General features: G+C 48.3%; 2 protein-coding genes across 11 annotated transcripts in view; both read right to left on the bottom strand.

Annotated features, from left to right (window-relative positions):
* The window catches only part of SFMBT1 (Scm like with four mbt domains 1), a 102,349-nt gene extending 92,953 nt beyond the window's left edge, over positions 1-9,396 (bottom strand). For 2 of the 4 annotated variants that reach the window (XM_064496447.1, XM_064496448.1), the window contains exon 1: positions 9,168-9,396. The gene's annotated coding sequence lies outside the window, so the exon portion shown is untranslated. Of the gene's footprint in view, positions 1-8,425; positions 8,625-9,167 lie in introns of those variants that run through there. The other 2 variants (XM_064496446.1, XM_064496449.1) reach the window with 1 other exon arrangement.
* Positions 9,397-20,009: 10,613 nt separating this feature from the next.
* The window catches only part of RFT1 (RFT1 homolog), a 43,852-nt gene continuing 39,642 nt past the window's right edge, over positions 20,010-24,219 (bottom strand). For 5 of the 7 annotated variants that reach the window (XM_064496435.1, XM_064496437.1, XM_064496439.1 and 2 more), the window contains 2 exons: positions 22,343-22,491; positions 20,010-22,098 (listed from right to left, as the gene is read on the bottom strand). In XM_064496435.1, coding sequence (XP_064352505.1) covers positions 21,991-22,098; positions 22,343-22,491 — 257 coding nt within the window. In that variant the 3' untranslated portion in view covers positions 20,010-21,990. The remainder of the gene's footprint in view (positions 22,099-22,342; positions 22,492-24,219) is intronic. The other 2 variants (XM_064496436.1, XM_064496438.1) reach the window with 1 other exon arrangement.

The raw sequence follows: 24,219 nt of genomic DNA, 5'->3' as shown, positions 1-24,219 counted from the left end.
TTTAAAAATAAAATTTTAGGGGGAGTATAGCTCAGTGGTAGAGCACATGCATAGCGTGCACAAGGTCCTAGGTTCAAGTCCCAGTACCTCCATTTAAAAAAAAAAAACTTAAAAAAAAGTAACTTTTAAAAATAGTAAAAGAATAATTATGGTAATCAAATGAGGCAAAAAGTATGAAAGTGGCACATGCAAGACTGACATCAGAAGAGCCGTGAGATAGTGGAGGACCCACAGGACTGCGCATGAGAGGATGTACAGAAGGGCAGGGTCTCAGCATGGCTGGAGGGAGGGTACCTGTGAGAGAGAGATGAGCGGGGCAAGTGATGGCACAAGCTCTTCAAGGATTCTGTGCACACTCCTGTAGAGCCAGACTTTACCCTGCTGGCAGCAGGATGTTTTGTGATAAAATCGTTTGTTTAGAAAGATCTATCTGGCCACAGTGCCCTGGATGGTTTGGAGGGGGAGGGCAGGGGGTGGAGGGGCTGGGCAACCATTTGGAGGCAACAGAACATACTTCTCACTGCAAATACTTAACATTTAAGTTACATTATGGGTTGAACAAACCTGCTATACTGGTAAGTGAACAAAACAAAAACAGTAAAACTAAGTTTACTTGACTGTTCATGTTGTAGAAGAGTACTTTTAAAGAAAGATAAGACTCAATAAAAACTTCTGTAAAAAAGGAACTCTTGGGCACTTTCAAAGGTTTCTGCATTTAATGGAGCTGGCTCTTTTTAATATCTAGTTTGACTTCCAAAAGTGGCTCTCATTTTCCCTGGCAAGACTCATCACAGCACTAATTTTATATTTATCAGTCACAATTAAAATAAAACCAATGGGAGAGAGGTGGGGTGCAGAAAAGACCAAGTGGTTTTCAGAAATGCAGAGTTCGAGTGCCCTGGGACAGTACTGACAGCAACTCCAGGGAACTCCACTTATAGCCTAAGGACCAGATGCCAGTTCTGCCTCAGAGGAGGAAGATAGCAGCACCGGGAGGTCTAAGTGGCAGGAAAGGATGCCAGCCCTTCACTCCCCCTCCACCAGGATGCTACTTTTACTTATTTTATATATTGGGCTTCCCAGAAAGATTTTACTTAACAAAGGGCTCCACAGCTTTACAAATGTTTGAAAACCAAGGAGTCAGAACTGTATATTCTATGGTCAGAGGCTGGTAATTCAAAAATAAGACTGTGTTCCAGAGGAAAGTTGCCGGGGACAAAATGGACATCATCACTGAGGAGGAACGTAAAAAAAAAGTGCCCTAGGCAGATGGGCTGGCGAGAGAAGTAGCAGCTTTCGGGTAGACTGTGAGGGTCTGTTTGGGACTTGTGGATTTTGAGGGGCCAGTGAGGCATCCAAATTGGACAGGTCCAGACAGCAGAGGATATACGGATCTGAAGCTCAGCAGAAAAGTTTAGGGGGACACAAGAGCTAAATGAAGTCTAAATGTGGGTGAATCCACCAGGAAAGGATTCAACAAGAAAGGTACAAACAACAGAGGGTCGGAAACGGTCCCAGAAGGCAAAAAGAAAAGGGTCTGCATCAAGACAGGACCATGTGGAGCCAGTCCCACACACAGCCACTTCAGAAGGAGACCTTGAATTTGGGGTAGTCTCTCCACAGCAGAGAGGGCACAGGCTGGACTGGTGGAGGCAGTGCTCTACAGAGCAGAGGCTGTAGAAGGGCAAAGGGACCAGAGTAAAGTGTACTGGCCAAGAAGCAAATGAAAGACTGGACAATGAATGGGTCCGGGCCTAAAGGGGGTGAAACTCTCTGAGTGGGAAAGGTCGCAATGAGGTCACAAGATGAGACACAGAGAGTAGGGAAGCCTCTTAAGATTTCACTCGTAGAATGTTCTGGAAAGAGCTCCTCTCAAAGTTCATAGGAAGCCAAAATCAGGGTAAAGGTCAAGGGGTGAGTAGGGAGAAGAGGCAGCATTTTCAGAATTCCATTGTGCCTTAAGGCCCTGGATCTGGCTGCTGGAGCCACAGAGCCCTCCTCAAGAACTCACTGCAGAGAAGGGAGGTCCACCCTAGAAGGCAAAGTCAGAAGAGCCCACTCAGCCCTCTGCAGTGGGGTCTAGCAACAGTCACTTAGAGTTTCTCTCACTTCACCCAGGAGCTCCTCTGTGTCCTTAAGGAAAACCAGTTGCAGATAATCCCTAAGAGCAGATTAAGTCTGTTTCCCAATTTGTGTAGTGTTACTCATATTAACAATAAAAAAAACTTAAGTATATTTTAAATGCAAATACAATGCAAAATTGAGGACTAGAAAATCAACTTCCAAAGGGAAACAAAATTAAAATAATAAACATTAACTATATTAAAAAGGTCAAAGGGTTCAGATATCATAAATGACCATAACAACAAATACCCAAAGTTTTTCATATTTCTAGCTTTAGCTACTAGACCACTTACCCCTGTCCATTTTGCTCAGTAATAAAAATGAAAACTAACCAAAAGGAACCATACTCCTGGAAAGAACAGCTACCTTTTTTTTTTTTTTTTTTTTACGAAAAGAGTATCTCTTCTAACAGTTTACTTAAAACCACCAATTCTTACATTAAAAATTAACAAACTGACTCTGGTATATAAACTGAAATTTTCAGAATGTTTAACTGGCAATTCAGGAATTTCAATGATACACAATGGGGACAGGATTGTGTAAAATACGTGCTCCCTAGTGCCCAAGGGACAATATCTTGGTAAAGAAACTGATACTTTCAGTAAAGCCTTACTAACTCTAGGAAAACTAACTACTCTGATTTTCTTAAGAACTGAGCAGTAATTTAAGGCAGGCGTGCATGCGCACGCACACACACACACACACACACACACACACACACAATCAGGCTTCATGACACTCACTGTCATGAAGATAGTGAAAAGTACCCTTGCAAGAAGGCACGGGGGGAGGGGATGATAAAGAGATGTTCTAAGGTGTCCTCTACCATTATGGGAACAAACAGTATTCAGGAAACTCACCACATGTCTACTAACCAAAACAGGCATCAAAAATAATAGTAAAGAAAACAATAATAATTTTTTTAAGCCTTCCACTTCTTCAGCTATTCTGAAAGTGCTAACTGCTCAACCCATACTCCATAGTTCTGTCAAACCTGCTTTCTCTCTATGACTGGATATTTCCCAAATACAGAGTTAAAGTAATATAATAATAAAGCTAAAATACAAAGCACTAATTATGTGGCGGTATTATTATGTAAGCTATTAAGCTGCTGTATATACTCATTAGTTTTCCATTAATACAGAAACAAAAGTGATATATGGCAAAACCTCAACTAACCAGAACAGCTGGGAATGAGTCATTGTATAACTATGACTGAAGGCTTATTTACAACTTTCGAACAGAAACTTTTTTGGTTAATTATTCTGGGTAGAATGCTTTGACTCAGACCAATAACTGTTAACATCAGTGACTACACAATAAGGTGGTATCCTAAGACCCACACGGCTCTCTGTCCCAATCCAAATGGGATCCTAGACTGTAGGAACCTTTGTTTTTACACTTTCCCTGTCTTCTACCCTGCTGTCACATCCTGCTTCCATCTCTCTCTTTCGTTCCAATAACCACGTGTGTCAGAACTACCTCTGAGGAAAAGGTACCTCGTTGTCACAGCTCTGCTGGCACCTACAGACTTCTTCCAAAGGAGGTAAATGAGTCCTAGTGTACAGGGTTCCGTGACCTATTTTACCTGCTGTGGAAATGCATTTCCTCAAAAAGAAATTCTGACACACATGCTGTAATATGGATGACCCTCGAGGACATCATGTCAAGTGAATAAACCACTCACAAGAGGACAAATACTGTACAATTCCACTTACACGAGGTAGCCAGAATGGTCAAATTCACAGAGGCGAAGTGGTCTGCCGGGGGCTATGGGGAAGCGGGAATGGGGAATTACTGTCAATAGTACAGAATTTCAGTCTAGGAAGACGAAAAAGTTCTGGAAATGGATAGTGGTGATAACTGCACAACACTGTGAATGTTCTTAATGTCACTGAATTGTCCACCTTAAAGTGGTAAATTTTATGTTACGTATATTTTACAACAGAAAAAATTAAAATTTTTCAAAATAATGAAAATTTACTTTCTCATTATTTACCATGTTCTAGAAGATATATTAAGTACATCTGTGTTATCATTATCACTCCAAGAAGGTTATTTTATAATGACATAAGTAAAAATAAGCCAAAGTGGTTTAAAACTATGATTCACAATTATCATATATTATCTTTAACATGGAAAAAAACATGTTTTATAGGAACTGACTGATAAGAAAGAACCCTAGCAAAAATTCAGAGACAAGAAAGCACTCTAGTCTGGGTAGTAAATTAACTGAAATTAATGTAAAAAACTAGTGACAACTCACAGGCAGCCTTACCACTGAGCAAGTATTACATAGTAGCCACCTCAAATACTTAAAACCATTCTGGGTAAAAAAAAACTATAATAATTTGGAATTCAAATCAAAGGACTTGTTGGTTAACACTTTTAACAGAATTTCAGCAAGGAAAACTCTTGAGGTATTTTAATGATTGCTAAAGTTCTCATTCCATCTCATGTTGTCATTCCAAATACAACTGTCCTGGACTTGAAGCTGCCAACAAACCAGCCTCCATCTCTCATCTAAGACCCCACTCTCCAAATGTCATCTCAGCCCATGATCAACTTTCCCAGACCAAGCAAGTACTCTCAACTGCCCTATCTACCCTAAATCAGTCTAGTGATTAACCTTTCTCTAGATTAAGCAACATCAGAAAGGAACTTGTATGCAGCACTTTACATCATGTTAGAAATGCCACTGAATAGCCTTTCCCCGCACAGTCCAGTGCTTGGCTCTGAAGTTTTGACTATCAAACCATAAAGTTCAGTAGGGACTCAATACTTTTAGCACAATATATAGACATTATTTTTTTTTTAGTTATGTCCTTGAGTGACGATCTAATGACAGCTGAATAAATGTATAAACATCCTCTTGGAATAAAAGTGACTAGAAAATAATTACAAATCCTTAGGTACCTTTGAGCAAGAGGCAAAGGTTTAGAATCAAACTTGTTAAAACTTTAACAGTGAAGTCATAATTTTTCTATTAATAACTTGTCTTTGTTCTTATCCTCTCTCCCACTTTTGAAAAGTTTAAAAATGAACTTGTAACAACCTGACCACATCCTTTCTATTTTAAACGTATTCCAGTGGGGCCAGTACCACTTGAAATCCAGTCATAGCAAAGTCCCAATCCCTGAAGTCTAATGGTTCAAAATCTCCCAGGTAACCAACATCCCCAGAGACTTTCATCCAACTTAACAACTATGTACAAGAAGAAACATTTTTTTCAATTACAAAATATTCCAGTTACAAAACAAATGTTATTTACTGAAAGAAAAATACCCTGCCATAATATTTACTGATTACATGTTCTTTTATTCTCATTTAAATTGTTCTGAAGTATTAACAGCCAAATAATTCCAGAAAGAACAGTTTCAAAAAATTATAATCTAGAAAAACTTTAATATAAAAATATTTAGCATTCAAAATACCTGCCTTATGGTCTTCTGCTTTTTGGATTGTTTTCATTTATTTAATGTGCACATGACACGAAGTCACAATAAAAAGGCCAATGAGGTTTGGCAGTTCACACTGTCCACAGACTTCAGAGTTAAAAGACAGCAGCTTCTACACCATCATTCTATAACTACACCCAGTCTAATTACCACTGTGAAAGCAAAATTACTCTACAGAAGCAGCAAGATTACAGATAAGAAAAGCATTTTTAAAGAGAAATATCAGGGTTTATTTAAAAAAAAACAGCAAAAGAGGGAATTTCCTTTCATATGTATTTTGTTTCTCATTTGGCATCTCTTCAGTTGTACCTCTCAAAAATTTAACAAATTTTAAGTTAAAATTTGATAATACAAAAGCTAAGATATCTAAAAAGAGCCAGAAAGAAAGAAAGAAAGAAAGAAAGAAAGAAAGAAAGAAAGAAAGAAAGAAAAAAAGAAAGAAAGAAAGAAAGAAAGAAAGAAAGAAAGAAAGAAAGAAAGAAAGGAAGAGTGGAGGTTCAATAATAACTAAGTGATCAATTACCTTCTTTGCTAATAATGCTATGAAACTTGGGGTAGAGTGACCAAATCCAGCTTAGTTTTTGGCCAACTGACTGATTTAGTCACAGAAAAACAGAATTTTTCAGCAGAATCATTTCACAAAACCTTTGAACTTTGTGGACTATGCTCCATACATTCCTACCACAGGCCCTAGACAGTTCCCAACCCATCCCACACAGATGGCCTGGCAGTAAAAACACAGGCCTTTGTGAGAACAAGAATTCGCTTATAACCTCTAACTCCTCGCCTTAAGCAACAGAAACAAGAAAAAGTACAAGAATATCTCAAAAGGCATTTGGGAAAGATAAATTGCTGAAGTACTTACTTCAGTGGGAAATACAAAAAAACCAACTTCCTAGCAGTCTAACACAAAAAGATACCTTAAACATGTTGAAATCTAAACAAAACAAAACAAAAAAACCCACACAACATAATTTTTAGTTACCTTTTGTTTGTTTTCATCACTAGAGTTTTAATGATATGATAAACTACGAAGAATATCTTGCATATATAAATCATCTGCTGTCATTTAAAAGGTTGTTAAAGCCTTATGCCCACATTCTTTAATTCACTGAAATTCAAAAAATTAACTTTTATTTAACTTTGTCAGCAAATTCTAGGCTTTAAAGAACTGATTCAACTGACACCTTAAACTCGACTTATTGGGAAAGTGCATGATTCATTCTTCAAACCTACTGACTGGAAATATACTTATATTCCAAAAAGGGGAAGTAACAGATTAGTATCAGGCCTATGTTCACAAGGACTCCCAAGAACGACAGATCCAAACCTGCAAAGTACTGCCTCAGCTAAAAAGTGACCTTCTGACTAAGAAGTCTCTCAAGTCACAATGTTCAGTTTTTCTAGACAGTAAAAATCCTAAGAATTGTTATAAAAGCATTAAGATCAAGCCGAAAATGACTGTAACTCCAGGTTTTAACATCCGTTGTCCTTCAGCTTAATTATTAATATTGCCCCCTTTCACCCTCAAAAGGGTTTTCTTGAGAAGCAAAACTCACAAGCAGTCCTGATGGAAGTCAGAACAGTGGTCACCTTGGTAGAGGGAAGGTGTTTCCTGAACAGGAGGAATGTAAAGAGAACCCTTTGAGAGGCTGAAAATGTTCTATTTCTATCTTGACCTGAGTGTAGCCATCAGGGCATATATGTATGTAAAAAGTCAGTGAACTCCATGTACTTAAGATCTTACTGTAAGTTAGACCTCAATAAACAAATAAATATATATAGAAAATTTCAAAAACACTGCAATACATTTGTAACTATCTCTCCAGATAATAAATTACTTAAAATCATCCTAGATGGAGCTCCCAAAATATCTTTTCCAAATGTATTTTAATAAAGACGCACATTGTAAGCACTTTTACATAGAACCTTTTAAAGTCCAGACCAAGATTTTTTTAATCTTTCACTTTAAAAACTCATGGAATTTTAAAACTGAAAGCACAAAGAATGATGATCTATTCATCCTCTAACTTTGCAAACAAGGAAAACCAAATCTATAAAGGGGAAGAAACATACCCAAGATAAGACAGCTAGTCAATGACAACAGTAGTCACAAAACTGTTTCCTGATCTTCGGCCACTCCCGTTTCCACCAGGCCGTTACTTTTCTGACACTGTAAGCAAATATCAACTCTGGATCTACCTGTGGCCTAGAAAGATTCAACATGTCCCTCAAAACACCAGGCCCCAAAGTGTACACAAGATGACACTCATCTTCCTCCTCTCAAGACAGTTGACAAGTGAACAATTACATTTTCAGGCATTTTACCTGCGATGCAATGAAGTGTGACATCTTAAAAATGTGGTTCAAGAGAAGAAGGCATATGCAGGGATTGACAAAAACCCATCTTATTTTTTTTCAAATCTCTGGCGGTGTTTTGGTTCTCAAGACCATATCACTGCTAAGGAGGACTCACGAAACCTCGCTCGAAACCTCGCTCGGGGCAGTCCACCCGCAAGGCTTTGACTTACCGGCTGGGAACAACCCCCCTAAATAAAAAGCCTGTCCCTGGTGAGCGTGTCCTACCCAACTCCCGCCGCATAGCAAGGCGTGCAGGTGACCTGTGCTTTACGGCTCAGTTTTAGACCCCAAGGAACAGCTGACATATTGTGAAAAACTTAACATAATACACATCCTCTCCGCCGGAATCTGTGTTCTCACAAGGCGTTTCTGCTCCCCACAGAGCAGGCCTGGCTTCTCAGGACACTGCTCGCCTCTCCGCAGCTTCCTTCTCAGGGTTCAAAACGAGACTTTTAAGAATAGAAATCGAAACGGTCACAGACCTCCCGAGCGGCAGGTCCGGCCGGGGTCGGGCGGCGGGTTCCCGGCGAGCCCACGGCCCGTTCGCGCGGCGCTAGGGAGGGCCGGAGCACTCCACCTCGCCGGCCCGAAGCAACCGGTTGCGGCGGCCGCTAGACGCTCCGCCACCGCGCAGCAGCAGCCTTGGCCCTGCGAAGTTCGGACCGCCGCGCGGGCGGCGCGCCCCCGGGTCCTGATGCGGGTTCGCGCCCCGGCCCCGGAGCGAGCCCGGGGGGCGGGTCCGCGGGGGCTCGGCGGGCGGGAGCGCTGGACGCGCGGGGAGGGGCGCGCAGCGTGCCCAGCGCGCCGAGGAACTTGGACGCCCGCGGTGCCGCCGCCCCGCCACTTTCCTTTCACGCCCTGGGGCTGCCGCGCGCCGTGCTGCCCACCCCAAGCAGCAGGCCGCCGCTCGCCGCCGCGGCGAGGCGCCCGGGCTCGCTCCTGCTGCCCTGCCGGCCGGCGCGCGGGGCCGCGGGGGCGCGCCAGGCCGCGCGCGGGCGCCGCGCTACCCCCTCCCGCCCTGCCCCCGCCCCCAACGTGCCGCCGCCGCCGCCCGTTGGCGCCTCAGCCCGGGTGCCCGCCGCCCGCCCGCTCCTGGCGGATTTTCGCTGGCAAAGTTGCGCGGCCACCTCGAGGGAGCCGCTGTGCAGTCCCCCGCCCCGGCGGCGCCGCCGCCCCTTCAGGCCGCCGCGCGGGAAGGCCCAGCTGGCGGCCCCGCTTTTTTACCTGCCGGGAGTTTTCGCGCGCGCGCGCTCCCTCGATCGCTCTCTTTTCCCTTCTCGCGCTCGTTTTCTTTCTTTCTTTCCTTCTTTTCGCTCCTCCGAGCGGGCGCTTTTTCCGCTCTCGCCGCCCGCGCTCGCCCGCTCGCGCCCTCCTTCCTGCTGGGCTCGGCGGAGCGGGGCGGCCGGCAGCTCTCCCCGCCCCCCTCCACCCGCGCTCCGGCGGAGGCGGCGGTGGCGGCGCTCCGCGCTCCGACTCATTCCAATATGGCACGGGCGCAGAGCGCATGCGCCCGCGCCCCCCCACCCCACCAGCGCTCCTCCCGGCAACCCGCGCCCCTCGCGCGGCGCGCGTGGCGCCCCTCGGCAGGGCCTCCCTGGGCTCGCCCGCTAGTCTGCGCGCCCCGCTGGGTCCGTGCCGGAGGCAAGGGAGACGCAAGACTGAGGTGCTGGGGGTCTAGCGTCTCCAACCGCCCCCTCCCCTCGTGCCCCTAGCCCACAACTTGCCGAGGATTCCCCCAGAGGCCGTGGCGCAGGGCACGCGGCTGCGCCTCCGGCACCCGACGGCGCTGCGGCCCGGAGCGGACCGGCCCCGACGGGAAGAAGCGCCGCCAGGGACCCAGCGCCGACCTTGTCCCTGCTCCGATCCACGAGGGAAGGGCCCCCGCGCCTCACCTCGGATTGTGGACAGAGCCAAGGGAACCAGGTGGCGTCCTTGGGTCGGTTTTGTCTTCCCGGTCGGAGCCAAGCGCACTGCTGTCGTCCGCACGTGACAGCCTCCGGCAAGGTAGCGTTAGCTGGGGAGCCGACGGAGCGGCGGCTCCATCCCAGATCCGCGCGTGTCGCAGCGGGAAAGGGCTGCGTCCGCCCGCCTCGCCCACATCGGGGATCTGGCGCGACCCTTGAGACCTAGAAAGGCACCCAAATGCCCCCTGTCTACGAAGTCAGACCCAGAACCCCCCCTTCCCCCTACCCACCCGGCACACCCGGTGTCTCCAGGCTTCCGCAAGAGGCGCCCTGTAAATCCGAGTTTTCCTGCAGCTCGGGGCCCCGGCGAGGGGGCACAAGACGGCTGCCGAATTCCGGCAGGAGAGCAGGGGAGGAGGTTAGAGGGGAGAGGGCGGGTCGAGACAGAAACTCGAAGGTGGCTACAAGCCGGCCCAACAACCCGAGGTGCTGTTTCCTCGAGGTCGCCCCTTCCCCAGCGAACGCAGGTGCCGATGGGACACCCCACCTCCCCACCTGCTCTGGAGAGTTCCCTGCAGAAGGGAGTCCCCGACCCACGAAGACCAGGAGTGCCCGGACTCCGGGCCAAGAGGAGGTCTCCGACAGGGCACTAATGCCTCCTGCCTCTCAGGGAGGAGAAAGCGCTTCCACCTCAAGAAGGAGGTCTGGGGTGCCAGATACGACCCCAGTCACTTCCCACACTGACCTCACCACCGCGCTGGGAGCTATTATCCCACTTTACAAAGTTGCTTTAAGTCACACTGCTGGCTGGATTTGAATCCAGATACATACATTTTTAAGCTGCCGCTGAAAAGACAATGTAGCAACCAGAGAGAAAGAAAAATAGAAAACGAATAAACTACTATCCGTGATACTACTACCGAATGCAACTTTCCTCAGGTGAAACCATTCGCCTATATACACGTCTTTACATAGTTGCAAACACACAACTCTTGTGTTTGCTAACATTTTTCTTTTGTTCACGTGAGTCATTTTTTTAATGTGTACTGGTATCCTCATACATTCACTCAGTATCCTAATATGGCATATTTTGTTCCCATAAAATTGCTAACATATTTCTTAGTTCTGCACTTGGGACAAATAACTGGCAGTTAAATAACCAGGCAGAAGGCTAAGAAACAGGATGGTCTTGCCCCACTCTGCCATAGGACTTCCCAAAGAGCTGACCCACTCATTCCACGCTTCCCAGGAACAAGTGTAAAGAGTTCAATACACATTTCTAAGAGTTGGGTGCCATCTTTTTTTCTCCCCTATATTAATAGTATCTATTAGTAGTTCAAGGTTACTTTAGTATTTCTTAGATGACTTTAAATGTTTTACCTTGCATTTACTATGTGTATTTCCCTTTCTGTGAATGATCTGTTCATATCCATTCATCTGTTGGGGACCTGCACCTCTTCTAACTTTGAATAAGCATTTTTTATATTACAGATATTGTTCCTGTGTCGTCACTGATCCAAATATTTCCCAGTCCATTGTTCTTTTTTGTTTTATTCAATCTGTCATTCTAGTCCTTTGTGATTTTTTTATATGGCTTCAGTGATGACAAACTGAGCTTTCTTCCACCCATCTGATACTCTGTTTTCTGCTTGTTTCCTAAAGTTTCATTTAAATTTAATTCTTCGATGATTATCCATGGCACGTTGATTTTGCTGTGTAGGGTAAAATATGAATTTAACTCACCACAACCCTCACCATTTTTATTGCTTATGCAGTCATCATTTATTAAATAGTTCTTCCTCTTTGTTTAGTAAAATCTACTCTTATGCTTTTGATTTTGGTTGGTCTATTTCTGAATTCTCCATTTCCTCTCATAGACTTTGAGAAAATACCACGTGGCTCTAAATATTGGCTTTTTAAAATAGATTCTCACATCTGGCGAGGATAGAATCCCCTTATGAGGTCTTCTTTAGTTTAGAATATCACTTAATATCCAAACTGGTTTAAGAGCAGACACATTCTAGGAACATCATACAGGGGTTAAGAGTGCTGGCTTTGGAAATGGGAACCATCCAGGTTCAACACTCACCAGCCGTGTGAACTTGCCAAGCTGCTTATTCCCTCAAGGCCTTAAAGTCTTGGTCTATAAAATGGGGTAAGAGTAACACCTGCCTCACAAGTTCAGTGTAAACTCAGTAAATGTCAGCTGTTTTTACTGATACTTTAATTTCAAAAAAAATAAAGATTTTGCATGGAGTTACATGAAACCTATGAATTAATTTAAACAGATCAAATATTCTATAATATTTTATTTTCCCAACCAGGACATGTGCTATCTTTCAATTTACTCAAATATTTTAAACCTCAGACAGAAGCTAGGTCCTTCATTGACTGCAGCCTCTCTCCACTGCTCACCTTCGTGACCCTTGAGGAAGAAGAAGAGCAGAGAGCCACAAGGAACAGTTGAAAACTACCATTTAAGAGTCTCCCTTGTGCAGGGCCCTGTGTGGGTGTGGGCATGTATGCACAGGCAGGAAATCTTTACCCCTTGCAACATCCCCCAGGGTAGGTCATCGCATTCTCTATGGACAAAGAGCAAACTGGGAGCTTCCAGGTCACTCAGTGAGAGGCAGAGCTAGACCACAAACAAGGTGTGCTAACTCCTTGACACCTCTGCTGCTTAGAAATTCAGGTAGTAGTTACAGAAGATGCAGCCCCCTGAGGAGCACAGAGAGAACTGATCTCTGGTCTCAGAACACATCTGCCTAAAAGCCTCCCAGGGCTTCCTGTTGCACTTTGAAAAAGGCAAAAGACTTACTTTGGCCTGTAAAACTGGCCCTGGCCACCCTACAAACTCAATAGGCACTCACCCACTTTACTTGCTGCAGTTTACCTGTCCCTGTCTCCTTTCTACCCCATAATTATGTCAAGATCCTTCCCACCTCAGGACCCTTGCACATGCTGTTCCCACCGCCCGGCACTCTCTCCATCCCACCGCGGGCACTGACCTTCAGGTAGGTGGTACCACCTCATTATTCCAGTATCTGTTGAAGGAGGTTGTCTCCTCAGAGAACTCTTCCCTGCCCACTCCATCTGAACAGGTTTCTCTCTCCTGCAGTTGTTTCCTTCATGATTGGTATTTATAATTTATATTAGTATTTGTTGGTCATTTTGGGGGGTTCTGTCACCCTAATCTAACTCCATAGACATCAGTCGCCCTGTGGGCCTGTCTCAGTCACCATGGGGCTAGCCCTTTCCCTGAGAGGCAGCAGGTTGACCAGAGGGTAGCTAGTGGGTCAGCTGGCAACATCCAAGACCAGAGGTTGGCACACCCATGAGGTATCCCAGCCATTCCCAACTCACTTTTTACTGGCTCTGGAGGGTGGAGGTTATGACCCCCTGTCCTCGCTGACCAAGGGGTCAGAGTTACATGCTGTTGCATGTAACAGTAGCTTATTCCTTTTTCTTGCTGAATAGTGTTCCACTTCGTGGATATACCACATTCATTTATCCATTCTCTTGATGGGCATTTGGGTTCTTTCCAATTTAGAGCTATTATGAAGAATGCTGCTATGAACATTTAGGCACAGATCTTTCTGAGGACATATGTTTTCATTCCTCTTAACAGCATATGTATTATATAATATATTAAATGTTAAATGTTTTAGAAATTTTCAAATGAATTAGTAATATAACATGATCTATGAAAATATACATAATAAAACATAATATGAAATAGTAAATGTATGTGTGATATGAAATGTGTAACATGTAAGTAAACATAATTTTCAATATATAATAAAATAATTAATATGACATGTATTAAATATTTTGAATATTTGAACATATGTAATAAATGACCCATCAACAGTCATACACATTAAAAAGTGTATATGTACATATATATATCACACATCGACATATATATGTAAATAGATAAATACACATACACACCTTTATCTAATGTGTATGCCTTTGATGGGACATTTAGTCCCTATTCCCTGTGGTCCTCTATCCATCTGTTCTAGACACCACACTGAAAAAAAGCAGTCAGCCAGGCTTTACCCCTGAGTGAAGCAGCCTGAAGAGAGGCCAATTTCAAGACCTGGGGGTCAGGTTGGGGCTGAAGGGCTGACATTTAGAACCAAGACACCAAGGATTACTATTCTGGCCACAGGCTCCTATCTTTGGCCACTTGCCGCCCAGGAGGGAGGAGGGAGGAGGGCCAGCTCAGGTATAGAACATTCTCCAAGCCCACTGTGCTCCTCCTGGAGGGTCAGGGGTAGGAGGTTCATGAAGAGAGCTGGCCATTGGGCTCTTGGAAGGGAATTGGCAGGGCAAGCCCTGCAGGAAAGGAAAGGGTAGAGGGAGAAAATGACCTTGGACCCTCCCAGTCTCTCTCCAAAGCCACCTGCTGGGCTTGGGCAAGCACAGCCTTTGTCCCTCTGATGCTCAGAGTCCTCCCTCCATACCCTGCTTGCTTGCCATGACTGGACACCACAGTCCCTGCCTGTCCCGTGCCCTCAGTTGCACTCCCTGCCTCTTCCCAGGCTGCCATTTTTCCTTTTTTTTTATTAAGGTATAGTTTATATTCAATAACTATTGGGATATTGGTATGAATCTATAAAATGTTAGCAAGGACATTTAATATGTTTGTTTGATGCTGTTATAGCAACAGGGAAGCTTAATCTCCTTGATAAACAAGAGCCTCAGAGTTACCTGGCTGAGCTTCTAGCCAAATGTGCGGTGCCACCTCTAGGCCCCCAGGTTGGTCCCTGCTTGTCAGCACTGGGTGGACTTGGCAGGAAAGAGATTTCTGAATAGTACAGACAAAATCAGGGAAAATGCCAGTGGACCTTGCTTTACCCAGTAGCTTTGTAAAAAATGAAGTGTGGCCAATTGAATTCTAATTTTCTCATTACTTACTTTATAATTCCTGAGATGTGTGATCTTCATTCCTGTCAAGTGTTGCTCCTAAGGGCCTCCAATTTCCACTCTTCACTGTCTTCAGACAGGTCTGAAGCACAAAACCTGAGATAGTTACTTAACTTCCTGATAGCAATTACTTTATCCTTAAAATTTGGCTAGTAGCATTTGGCTGTTGAAAGCACAGCAATGCATCCAAAGATGGCTAGAGGTTTTTTCAGCTCTGAGATGTGGGATTGGGCTGTGAACACAGTTGTGAATATTTTAGAGGAGTTTTCTAGCATTTTTCCAAGCATCAGAGCCAGATGAAATCACTCACACATGCTTCCTCTCGCTGATGCGGGCTGTGTGCCTACACAGGTGGGCATGAGGCTCACAGATAGCACGGTTATATGGCCAACCCAGAAATGCTCCCAGCTGACTGAAGCTCTCCGTAGGGTGATTTCCATGAAAGGGGGTCATAGAAAGGAACTCTCTCCAAGAAAGGAGGCCTGATTTCCTCTCCTGAGCTGGGAGCAGGAAACCTAAGTCTAGCCCAACTTTGCTTGTAACTGTAGGGGTGGAGTCCCTTCTCTTCCAGGGCCTGGTTCTTCCTCTGTGCAGTTGGGGATGGGGAAATGGCTCTACAGACCTTCCCAAGTGCCTTTGTGCTGGGTCCTGTGATAGATTCAATATGGCAGCCGGGGAGGCACTGCTGGGGACAGGCAGCCTTGGCAGGTGGGGGCAGGCTTTCTGCAGACAGCAAATGCCTTGTGTGCTGTTCCTGGCAGGACCCCAGCACCCAGAGGATTAAGTAAGAACATGCATGTAAAGGCCTTAGTGTGATGCCCAACTTGTAGTTGGGGCTCACCAAATGTGAGTTCCCTTCTCCCCAGCTGACTCCCAGGGGGTAGAACCCATACCTGTCCACGTCAGCCAGACTCTTGCAGCTTTCTTAGATTAAGAAACGGAGGCTTAGAGAACATTTGTTTGCCTGAGGCCTACTAGCAAGGGTGGTACTGGGACTCTAGCCTGGGCAGGGTGACAGCAGAGCCTGTGTTTGAGCTACCACACAGCGTGGCCATCACTCGTGCAGAGAAACCTCCCGTAACCCTCCTGACATGAATGTGTGTGTGTGCCCACGGGGCCCTTGGTAGCTGCAGGGTGTCTCTCTGCACCCTGCCTCTCCCAGCCAGAGGCTTCTGCCTCATCCAGACCTGGCCAGCAGAGAAGCCCAGGAGTGGCTGCCTCTGGGGTACATGCTCCGTGAGGATGCCCACCCCACTCCTGTGTAAGAAGCTGTCCATGTTGTGACCACACCTCCTTTAGGGCCACTTGGCACAGCTGGGGAAGTGGGTGCCAATTAAGGGGATTAATGGCGGCCCTGCCCTCCTCTTGAGGCTGTGCTTGCAGCCAAAGGAGTTAAGGGCCCGCTTTTGAGCCCTTGCCTGGCCTCGCTCCTCCAAGCAGGCTTGGAGTAATCCCAACGGCTCTTCTGCCGCTGCTGTTCTAAGAAGGGGAGGTGCTGGGCAAGCTTGGAACCGGGCTGTCGGGAAGTGAAAGGCTCAGCGAGGGCTTGTGGGTCTAGGGCCCACGTAGACTCCTGCTCAGTGTTCCAGCCTCCACTGGACCCGACTGGCAGCTGCTCAGAATTTGGCCACCAAGTCCAGGACCCGCCACCCCATTGTCTCCCAGCCGCCCTGCTTACCTGCCCTTTGGAGGAAACACACGGGAGGATCCTGCCCTCTAGTGGCTGCTGGCGGTAAGGCCTCTTCTCTCTGATCTCCGGCCTCAGAGGATCCTGGTGCCCCCCCTCTGTTGCTCAAGAACAAGCTGAAACTGAGGCTACTCCTAGGAACTGGCACCAAGCAATCTTCACCTCTGAGCACCTTTGAGCCCTGAGGGCCTTGTTTCCAGACGTGAGCCCCCGAGCCCGAGGCTCTGAGTGGTCTCAGGATCCTAGGGTCACCAGGTCTGAGTCTACTAAGAAGGAGGCCTAACTGTGCCCAGGATGAGGGCCCTCAGGGACCATGGTCAACACAAGCACCACAGGAGGTGGGGAGAGCCTTAACCCAGGCTCCCCAAATGCTCACACCCCACGCTTCCCCCCATTACAGCCTCTGTATCAGGCTGTGACCAGTGCCTGTGGGTGGGGGGAGAACCACAGGACTTGAAAACTTAGCTTAGGGCTTGACACAAAAGGTGCTTTACCTCTGGACACCCCCATCTGTGCCCCAAGTGAAAGGAGGTAGGTACATGGGGGAGGAGGGGAAACTAAGGGGAAATTCCACCTTTCTATCCAGGGCCTCTGCACCCTCTGTCCCTCAAGGGAGGCCCAAGTGTGAACCCATCAGATAAGCAAGTCTTCCCTCGCCTTTACTGAACCATGGGCTGAGGCTGGGGCCAGGTCAGTCCCCAGCCCCTCCATGCCTCTCCTGCCAAGCCCTGAGGCCTTCTTCCCTTCATTTCTGGAGGCTGAAACTGTGAAGAGTCGTGGCTCTGTGCCAGGCACTGGGGAATTCAGCATGAACAAGGTGGGCCTGACTGGCCCTGGGGCAGTTGGTGCCTGGGGGAGGAGATGGCCTGTGACAGCACAAGTCCCTAGAGAGAAGGATTCAGTGCCCAGTCAATCCCACCCAGGTCCCACAAAGACCCCACGGCCCTGGCAAGAGCCCATCCCAGGAAGTCTCTAGGTTCTGACAAGGACATCGGAGCTCCAGGCCTAACCCTACACATGCACACACTTCCTGCTCCCAATTAGCACTAATTGGACAGCGGGAGAACTCAGAGACCATGTAGCAAAAGCAGTCAGGTCTACAGGGTCCCCAGGAGGCAGCCCCCAGCAGGGACCAGGTTAGCTAGGTTTTGGGGGTGGGCCCTGGGGTCCCTGTCTCTCTGAAGGGAGATCAAGTGACAGGGCCACATCTGCCAGGGACCTCTGTGGTCCCTCTGGAAGACAAGGCTTCCCCAGGGCTGAGGCCAAATTGGGGATGGGGCCCCTGACAAACACGTCCCTTTGAGGTCTTCCCACCAGCTCCTCACCCCAACCTGGCCTCTCCATTTCCTCTGCTCCAAGTCCTCACTCTAATTGTCATCCACTCACTCATTCATTCATGCATTAAGTGCCCATGGAGCCTCCTCTGGCCAGGCCCTGGGACCACAGAGATGGACATGCAGCTGGTCAGCAGGGCCTTGGAGGCCTGCTGAGGAGGCCAGATCTTGTCCTGGGGGCACTGGTTGGTCAGAGGCAGGCCAGTGAGAAGGGGGGTCGGTGGATCTGAGGGTAGGTGGGGTTCCTAGGGCTTAACCCCTCCACTTGAGCAGTCTCCTCCTCTACTGCTTTACCCCTACCTAGGCCTGGGCCCAGGTTGGCATGGACCACAGGGGGCAACCTATTGGGCTGGCTTCATTCCATTCCTGGTGGAGAGGAGAAGAGAAGGGTCAGCCCTATATCTTCCTCCCTGCGGCACCTCCCCTCCCTGGCTGGCACTCTCTGAGTGAGGCTGTTGTTTCCTCAGCCATTCAGACTGGACTCAGGATAGGCCAGCTGTGCCAACGTCCATAATCAGGACTGTGGGCCCAGCACTGCTAGGAAGTTCTAGGATTCGGGGGCAGCTGGAACAGGGGGCTCCAAGCCCAAGCTGCTCTGAGGTGGGGCTGGAACACACATGCCTGAGCCACCAGGGCCCTAGACCCCAGGGTGCAGGCCCCGAGCCCAGCAGCCCCCTTTACACCACAACACACGGCTCAGGCCCTCAACCCCAGGCTGGGGTGGTGGGAAGAAAGCAGGTATGTCTAGCCTGGCTCCCACGCCCCAGAACATCCCATCAGGGGGCAGAGGCTTGGCTCTGCTCCCCTCCCATCTCCACCCGAGAGACCAACAGTCCGGGGCAATTCGGTGTTGCCATGACAACCACACACTTTCTTCCCTACTTAGCAGATTGAATCTGAGTTGCAGATTAAATCCTGGTTAGATGTCTGTTTGGAAGAGATGTGGCTGCTTGTAGAGAGCTATGCATCTTATGTTTCCCAAGTGCCTCTGATACCCACTCCTTGTTTTCTGATGGCTGAGGCCAGGGAGATGTGTCATGCACCAGTGCCTGTGCCCCTGGGGTGGTCTCAACCCAGTGGCAGAACCCCCAGCTGGCCTGGCCTCCAGCTTGCAGGACTGTGTGGACAACACTCCATTGTGCAGCCACAGGGGCAAGCTAGATGTTGGTCATCGGAGGCCCCAGATGATGCTCAGACCTCTTCTATATAAGGCAAAAGGGTTTCCAGCAAGAGTTCTGGGTGCAGGAGGTTCTCTGTCCCCTTCAGGGGTGTGTGTTGCCTTTAGGGACTTGGGCGGCCACAGCCAGGAGTTGCCTATGTGTGAACAAATGGATGACAGGCCCCCAGGCCCTGGGTTCCTCAGAACCACCATAACCTCCTCGCTTTCCCTGAAGCTGACCTTAGCTGACTCTGATCAGTGAAGGAAAGGAGTAGTCTCCAGTGCAGAGAGTAGAAGCTGGGGTCAGAACTCAGCACCCTGGCTGCCCTCTGGTGACGGAGACCTGGGGAGGTGGGAGAGTGTCTTGTCTGCGATAAGGGGTTGGCTGGTGGTCCTGGGAGGCACATGTCCACCTGGCAGTTGGGTAGGGACCGTTAGCATGTTTAAGGGGAGGTAGCCACGGGTGGTCAGAGCAAAGCTGTCTCTCAGGCAGACTTACTGCCTAGCCTGTTCTCAGATCTGCCCAGGACAGGGATGGATGTGGGTATGAAAGAACATTTCAGGAAGGGTCACACAGGATGAGCAGGGAGACCAGCTTCTGCCCTCTGCAGTCAGGGCTGAGGTCTCTGTAGAATGTGCAATCCTGCTGCAGGTTAAACCCATGGCATGGTCCTGTTTATGCTGTCTCTACCCCCACTGGACTACAACAAGCTCAAGCGAGGGGATGGTGGCTCTTGATCACAACTGCATCTCCTTGGCTAGATCTGCATCTCTGCCCCCATCCTACTACTGCTATGATGTTGGGCAAAGTTCTTTAATTTCTCTGAGCCTTTTCCTTCTGAGGAAGGGAGGGGCCTGCAGATGGGATGGTGGGAGTGAAGGAGGTGGGTGAGGGGCTCCCGGAGCAAGGTCTCCAGGGAGAACCCAGAATCCATGATACCTGCTGAGGTTAGTCATCTTGATAAGAGCTTTATAGTGTTGACTCAGAGTTTTATGATAAAGTATCAAAAAAAGCAAATAAAATAATGAGATAATTAATAGCTTGAGGAAAAACAACAGATTGTAGTAGAAAGGAAATAGGGTACTACTTGGTTTAGCAGAGAACAATGTTTCTATAGTTTGAAACATGTAAACACTGAGTATCAACTTACTCCAGATCATAACACTGGAAGGATGGGGGAGGGAAGTGTGTGGAGAGGTGGCTGTTTGAGCTCATTTCTCCATACCAGGAGGTCAATGTTCTAAAGGTGGTGGTGGTGGGGGATCAAGAAACAGCAATATAAGCAAATCATTTAGAAATACGAAGAGAAATGGAAGAATAAATGACCAAAAAACTAAAACGATGGGCGAGGGAGAGGGGAAGCTTGGTACGTGGACAGAACCTGCCGTTTAGGGGTCATTCAGCTTTTAAAACTAGGTACCTGTATTCTTTTGATCAAAAGAAAATCTGAAAATAAAAATAAGTCGAGTTTAGACAGAGAGCAGGCTGAGGCTTGAGAGGTGGAGTAACTCATCCAGGGTTGCGGGGTCAGGAGACAGCCTGGGGGGTTCCACAGTCAGCTCTGTGGCCGAAGGCACAAGAACTTGGAGTGAACTTGTCAAGACCACGGGACTCCACCTACAGGCTGGCAGCTCACCAAGCGCCCACCAAGATGGCACAAATGGGCCTTGAACCTAGTGGGCTGCACACCAGGCCTTCAGGCAAGGGAACAAAGTCCAAAGCCACTTCCCAGAGGAGGCCATGTCACCCCGAAGGAGGAACAGGAACAGCGGGTGGAGATGCCTGCCCAGGTTGTTTCACTTCCTTTCTGTTTACTGGTAGCTTTTGTTTCCAGTGCCCCAACCAGGCTGATGAATCAGATTCTTCAGGGCAAGGCCTGGGGCATCAATGCCTTTCCTGATACTTCTTGGGAAGCAGGTCCATGTGTCAGACACACCCTCAGCACTGAGATGGGCGCATCCTTCAGCCTGCAGCCGAGGAGGCAGTGGAGCCTAGAGGGTCAGGTCCTCATTGCCAGCTTGTGCCCACCAGGGACACCAAGGTCCATGGCTCCCCCAGGACCTTCCCAGTATCTGCAGTGGGAAGACAGTCAACTGAATGACCCAGTAACAGGCTGCCGTGACCTCACAGTGAATGTTGACCATTGCCTGGGTGCCCGGCATTTTGCAAAGCCCTTTTCAGATGTGGAACCCATGTGAAAGGAGGGGTTTGGCCCACTGGCCAGCAGGTCCTGAGTCTGGGCTCCGGGCCAGCTGGTCATTAACATGGTGTAACCCGGGCAGGCTGCCTTCCACCCCGAGCTCCCTCTGGGGTGAAGTTGAGTCCAGAGGCAGTGCCCTGCTCTGACACAGCAGGAGCGCTCTCAGGCGTCACAGGCAGGCAAAATGCAGAAGCAGGACCGCACTCAGAGGTCTTGGTATCAGGATATTCTCTTCCACACTGTATTCAACATAGCAAAAAACTGGACACAACTTGGACTGGGACAAAGTGTAGTAAAAAAAGAACAATATAGAGGGCAGTGTAAGCACAGGAGGATGTGTGTACCACATACAAAGGGAAAAAAAAGGCCAGTTAGAAATGCCCATTCACAGGGTACTGGCTGCCCTAGAACACTTACTTCATGATTCACAATTTATAAATTAATATAAGAAATACATAAGATACATAATACATCAGGAGAGAAGATCGTTATCAGGCAGAACAATACATGGAGATATTTTAGACTCCGTGATGACTTCTGCTCTAGCCTAACTCCCCTGCCTGAACGCAGGCCCAGTCTCCAGGCTTCAGGCTTCATGCTCCAGGCTCCAGGGTCCAGCCTTGAAGTGCACAGGCCCACCACCCTCCCACTCTCCACTGCAGCCCCAAAGAGTGTTGCACAGTGAATTTCCTTGGGTCCCTGCCATGGCCCCCGAGTCACAGTGGGCAGGGTCAGTACCTTGTGTAGATGGAGAAGAGGATCTTATGAAGAAACAGGGGCAGGGCTGGAACTAGAACATGATATTCAGGCTCTCTGGCTCTCTTGCTTTATCTGGATCCCTTCTCCCAATTTGGGAAGGCAACCGGAGCCCTGGCAGAGTCAGGGAAGTGGTCCACAGAGGCTGATGGGAGTCGGGTGGCCTGGAGCAACAGGCTCTGTGGATCAGAATCAGACACACCCAGGTCACAGCCTTTTGAGGAGGAGCAAGAAGAGAAAGGGAAACAAGAGGAAAACCTGATGGACTCCCCCACCACACAGATATGACCCAGACACCAAAGGTCAACAGCCTTTCTCCTTCCCCAAGGATGGGTGCCAGATCCAGATGCATCTGGTGTCCCCCTGCTGTCCATGAGTCCTAATTGTGGGCAGAACACACTTTCCTTCTTAGAAAAATCCTACCTTAACAGTAGCACTCCAGACAGCACCCTCTGGACACCCTAGGTTCTGGCCTTTCTCTTCCTCCCAGCTGCTTCTCGAAGCGGAAAGCCAGTTGACCTGAACCTCGTGTCCTTCATCCCAGTCCAGAGAAGGAAAAACAATGAACAAAACTGTAATTAGAAGAGTTGATAGATGTTACCTGGTCTGGGAGGCCAGTTGCAGAGACAGTGATGGGGTTTTGTTGGGTTTTTTTGAGGGTGAGGAGGAAGAACTCAACAAGTTTCAGATTATCTATGATAAGTGGGTTCAAGGTGAAGACACTGGCAAATTGGAGCATGAGTGACCTTGTGCCTACCACGGCCCAGGCTGAAAAGCTGAGGCCAGGAGAGCCAGCACTTGCAGCTGCCCACCCGCAAGGCAGGACCAACTCAAACCTTTCCCTTTTCTTCAGAAGCTGCTGACAATAGCTGGCCCTCTTTGGACAAAGCCACACTGTCTTATATCACCAGGGGCCTTTTTCCTTTCTGCTTTAATCTAAGGCTACAGGAAAATCTAAACTACCAGCTGAGGCAATTTCTGAAATTGCTGAAAATCATTTAATAAGCTTTGGAAGCATCATTTCCTGATCTGGGGAGCCACTCAGACTGAGCCTGAAAGAGGGCATGGGCGGGCCGCTAATGGCTCTCCCGGTAAAGTGCGGCTTTACTTCCCCAGGCTCGGCTCCCCGTGTTTGCCAGGAGTCAGAAGGCCTTGGCAGTCTCCCTGACCCAGGACCTCACCATCCAAGCTCCTCCAGGCAAGCGAGGCTGAAAAGGAACTTTCGTTTTCTCTTCACCTGCAGTTTTGCCTTCAAGGAAAGGGGAAAGAAGTGTTTCCACTGAAGGAAAAAAGACTTAACCACTAGCATGTCTGTGGACTGGGGTTAGGTGGGGAGGAGGGAGCAGGTAGGGGTGAAACAAATGTTCCCAGGGGCCACCGTTCCTCTCTGGCAGATTTATAATTCTACTCACTACTTACGGAGAGAACACTGGGCTGGTGCGAGGCACCCCTGCTCATGCCCCTACATCCTCTCACATATTCCTTTCACACCCTATGAGGCAAGTGCTCTTATGCCCATTTTTGGACAAGTAAACTGAGCCTCAAAAGGATTAATCACCTTGTTCAAGGCCACACCATTTGACGTGGTGCTGTGTCTGCTCCAAGACCCTCTCTGGAACCCTCCTCACCACCTGCCTTCCTAATTCTCAGGGGAGAAGGAAGATTGAGCTGTTGGAAGAAAGGGAAGGACACGTGGTGGGGTCAAGAGCTTAGGCACCTGAGTCTGACAGGGCCCAGGGCCCAGGGAAGAGGTGGTGAGGAGAGAGATGAGTTTGGAGACTCCACAGCAGGTGGTGCCGGGCTCCTGATGGCACCCTTAGAACCAGACTGGGCAGAAGCCAAGGAAAGGGATGAGGACCTGTGTTTACAAAGGCCATGTGTTCTGGGTTAGTGCCTTCTGTGGGGGACAGGGCTAAAGAAGAGTGGTTAAATCACCAGTAGTTCTAACGTCTGCGCTTCTCTCTCCTTCCCCAGTCCAGCCATAAAAAGGCCTAGAGTTGGGTCAGTAGGGGTGGGGTGGGGAGCGCAGAGCCTGGGCCAGGGAGGGCTGGGTGGACGGCGTCAGGCGGACTGGCTGAGGGGGAGAAGCAGGAGAGAAAGCTGGCAGGGAGGCGGGTACACAGGACCTTTAGGAAGCCTTGCTATGGGTTGTGTTGAGCTGTTTGCCTGTCCTACCTCTGTTCTCCTTCCATCCTCCCTGGGCCATGTGAGGTGAGCTGGAAGCAGATGAGGAAACTGAGGCACAGGGAGGCAAGATCTCCTGCCTCTGGTTACAGCGATGGAGTGGTGTGAGAAGCCAG

This window comes from Camelus dromedarius, chromosome 17 (genome assembly GCF_036321535.1).
Source record: "Camelus dromedarius isolate mCamDro1 chromosome 17, mCamDro1.pat, whole genome shotgun sequence".
NCBI lineage: Eukaryota > Metazoa > Chordata > Mammalia > Artiodactyla > Camelidae > Camelus > Camelus dromedarius.
This window is presented reverse-complemented; position numbering and strand designations above follow the sequence as displayed.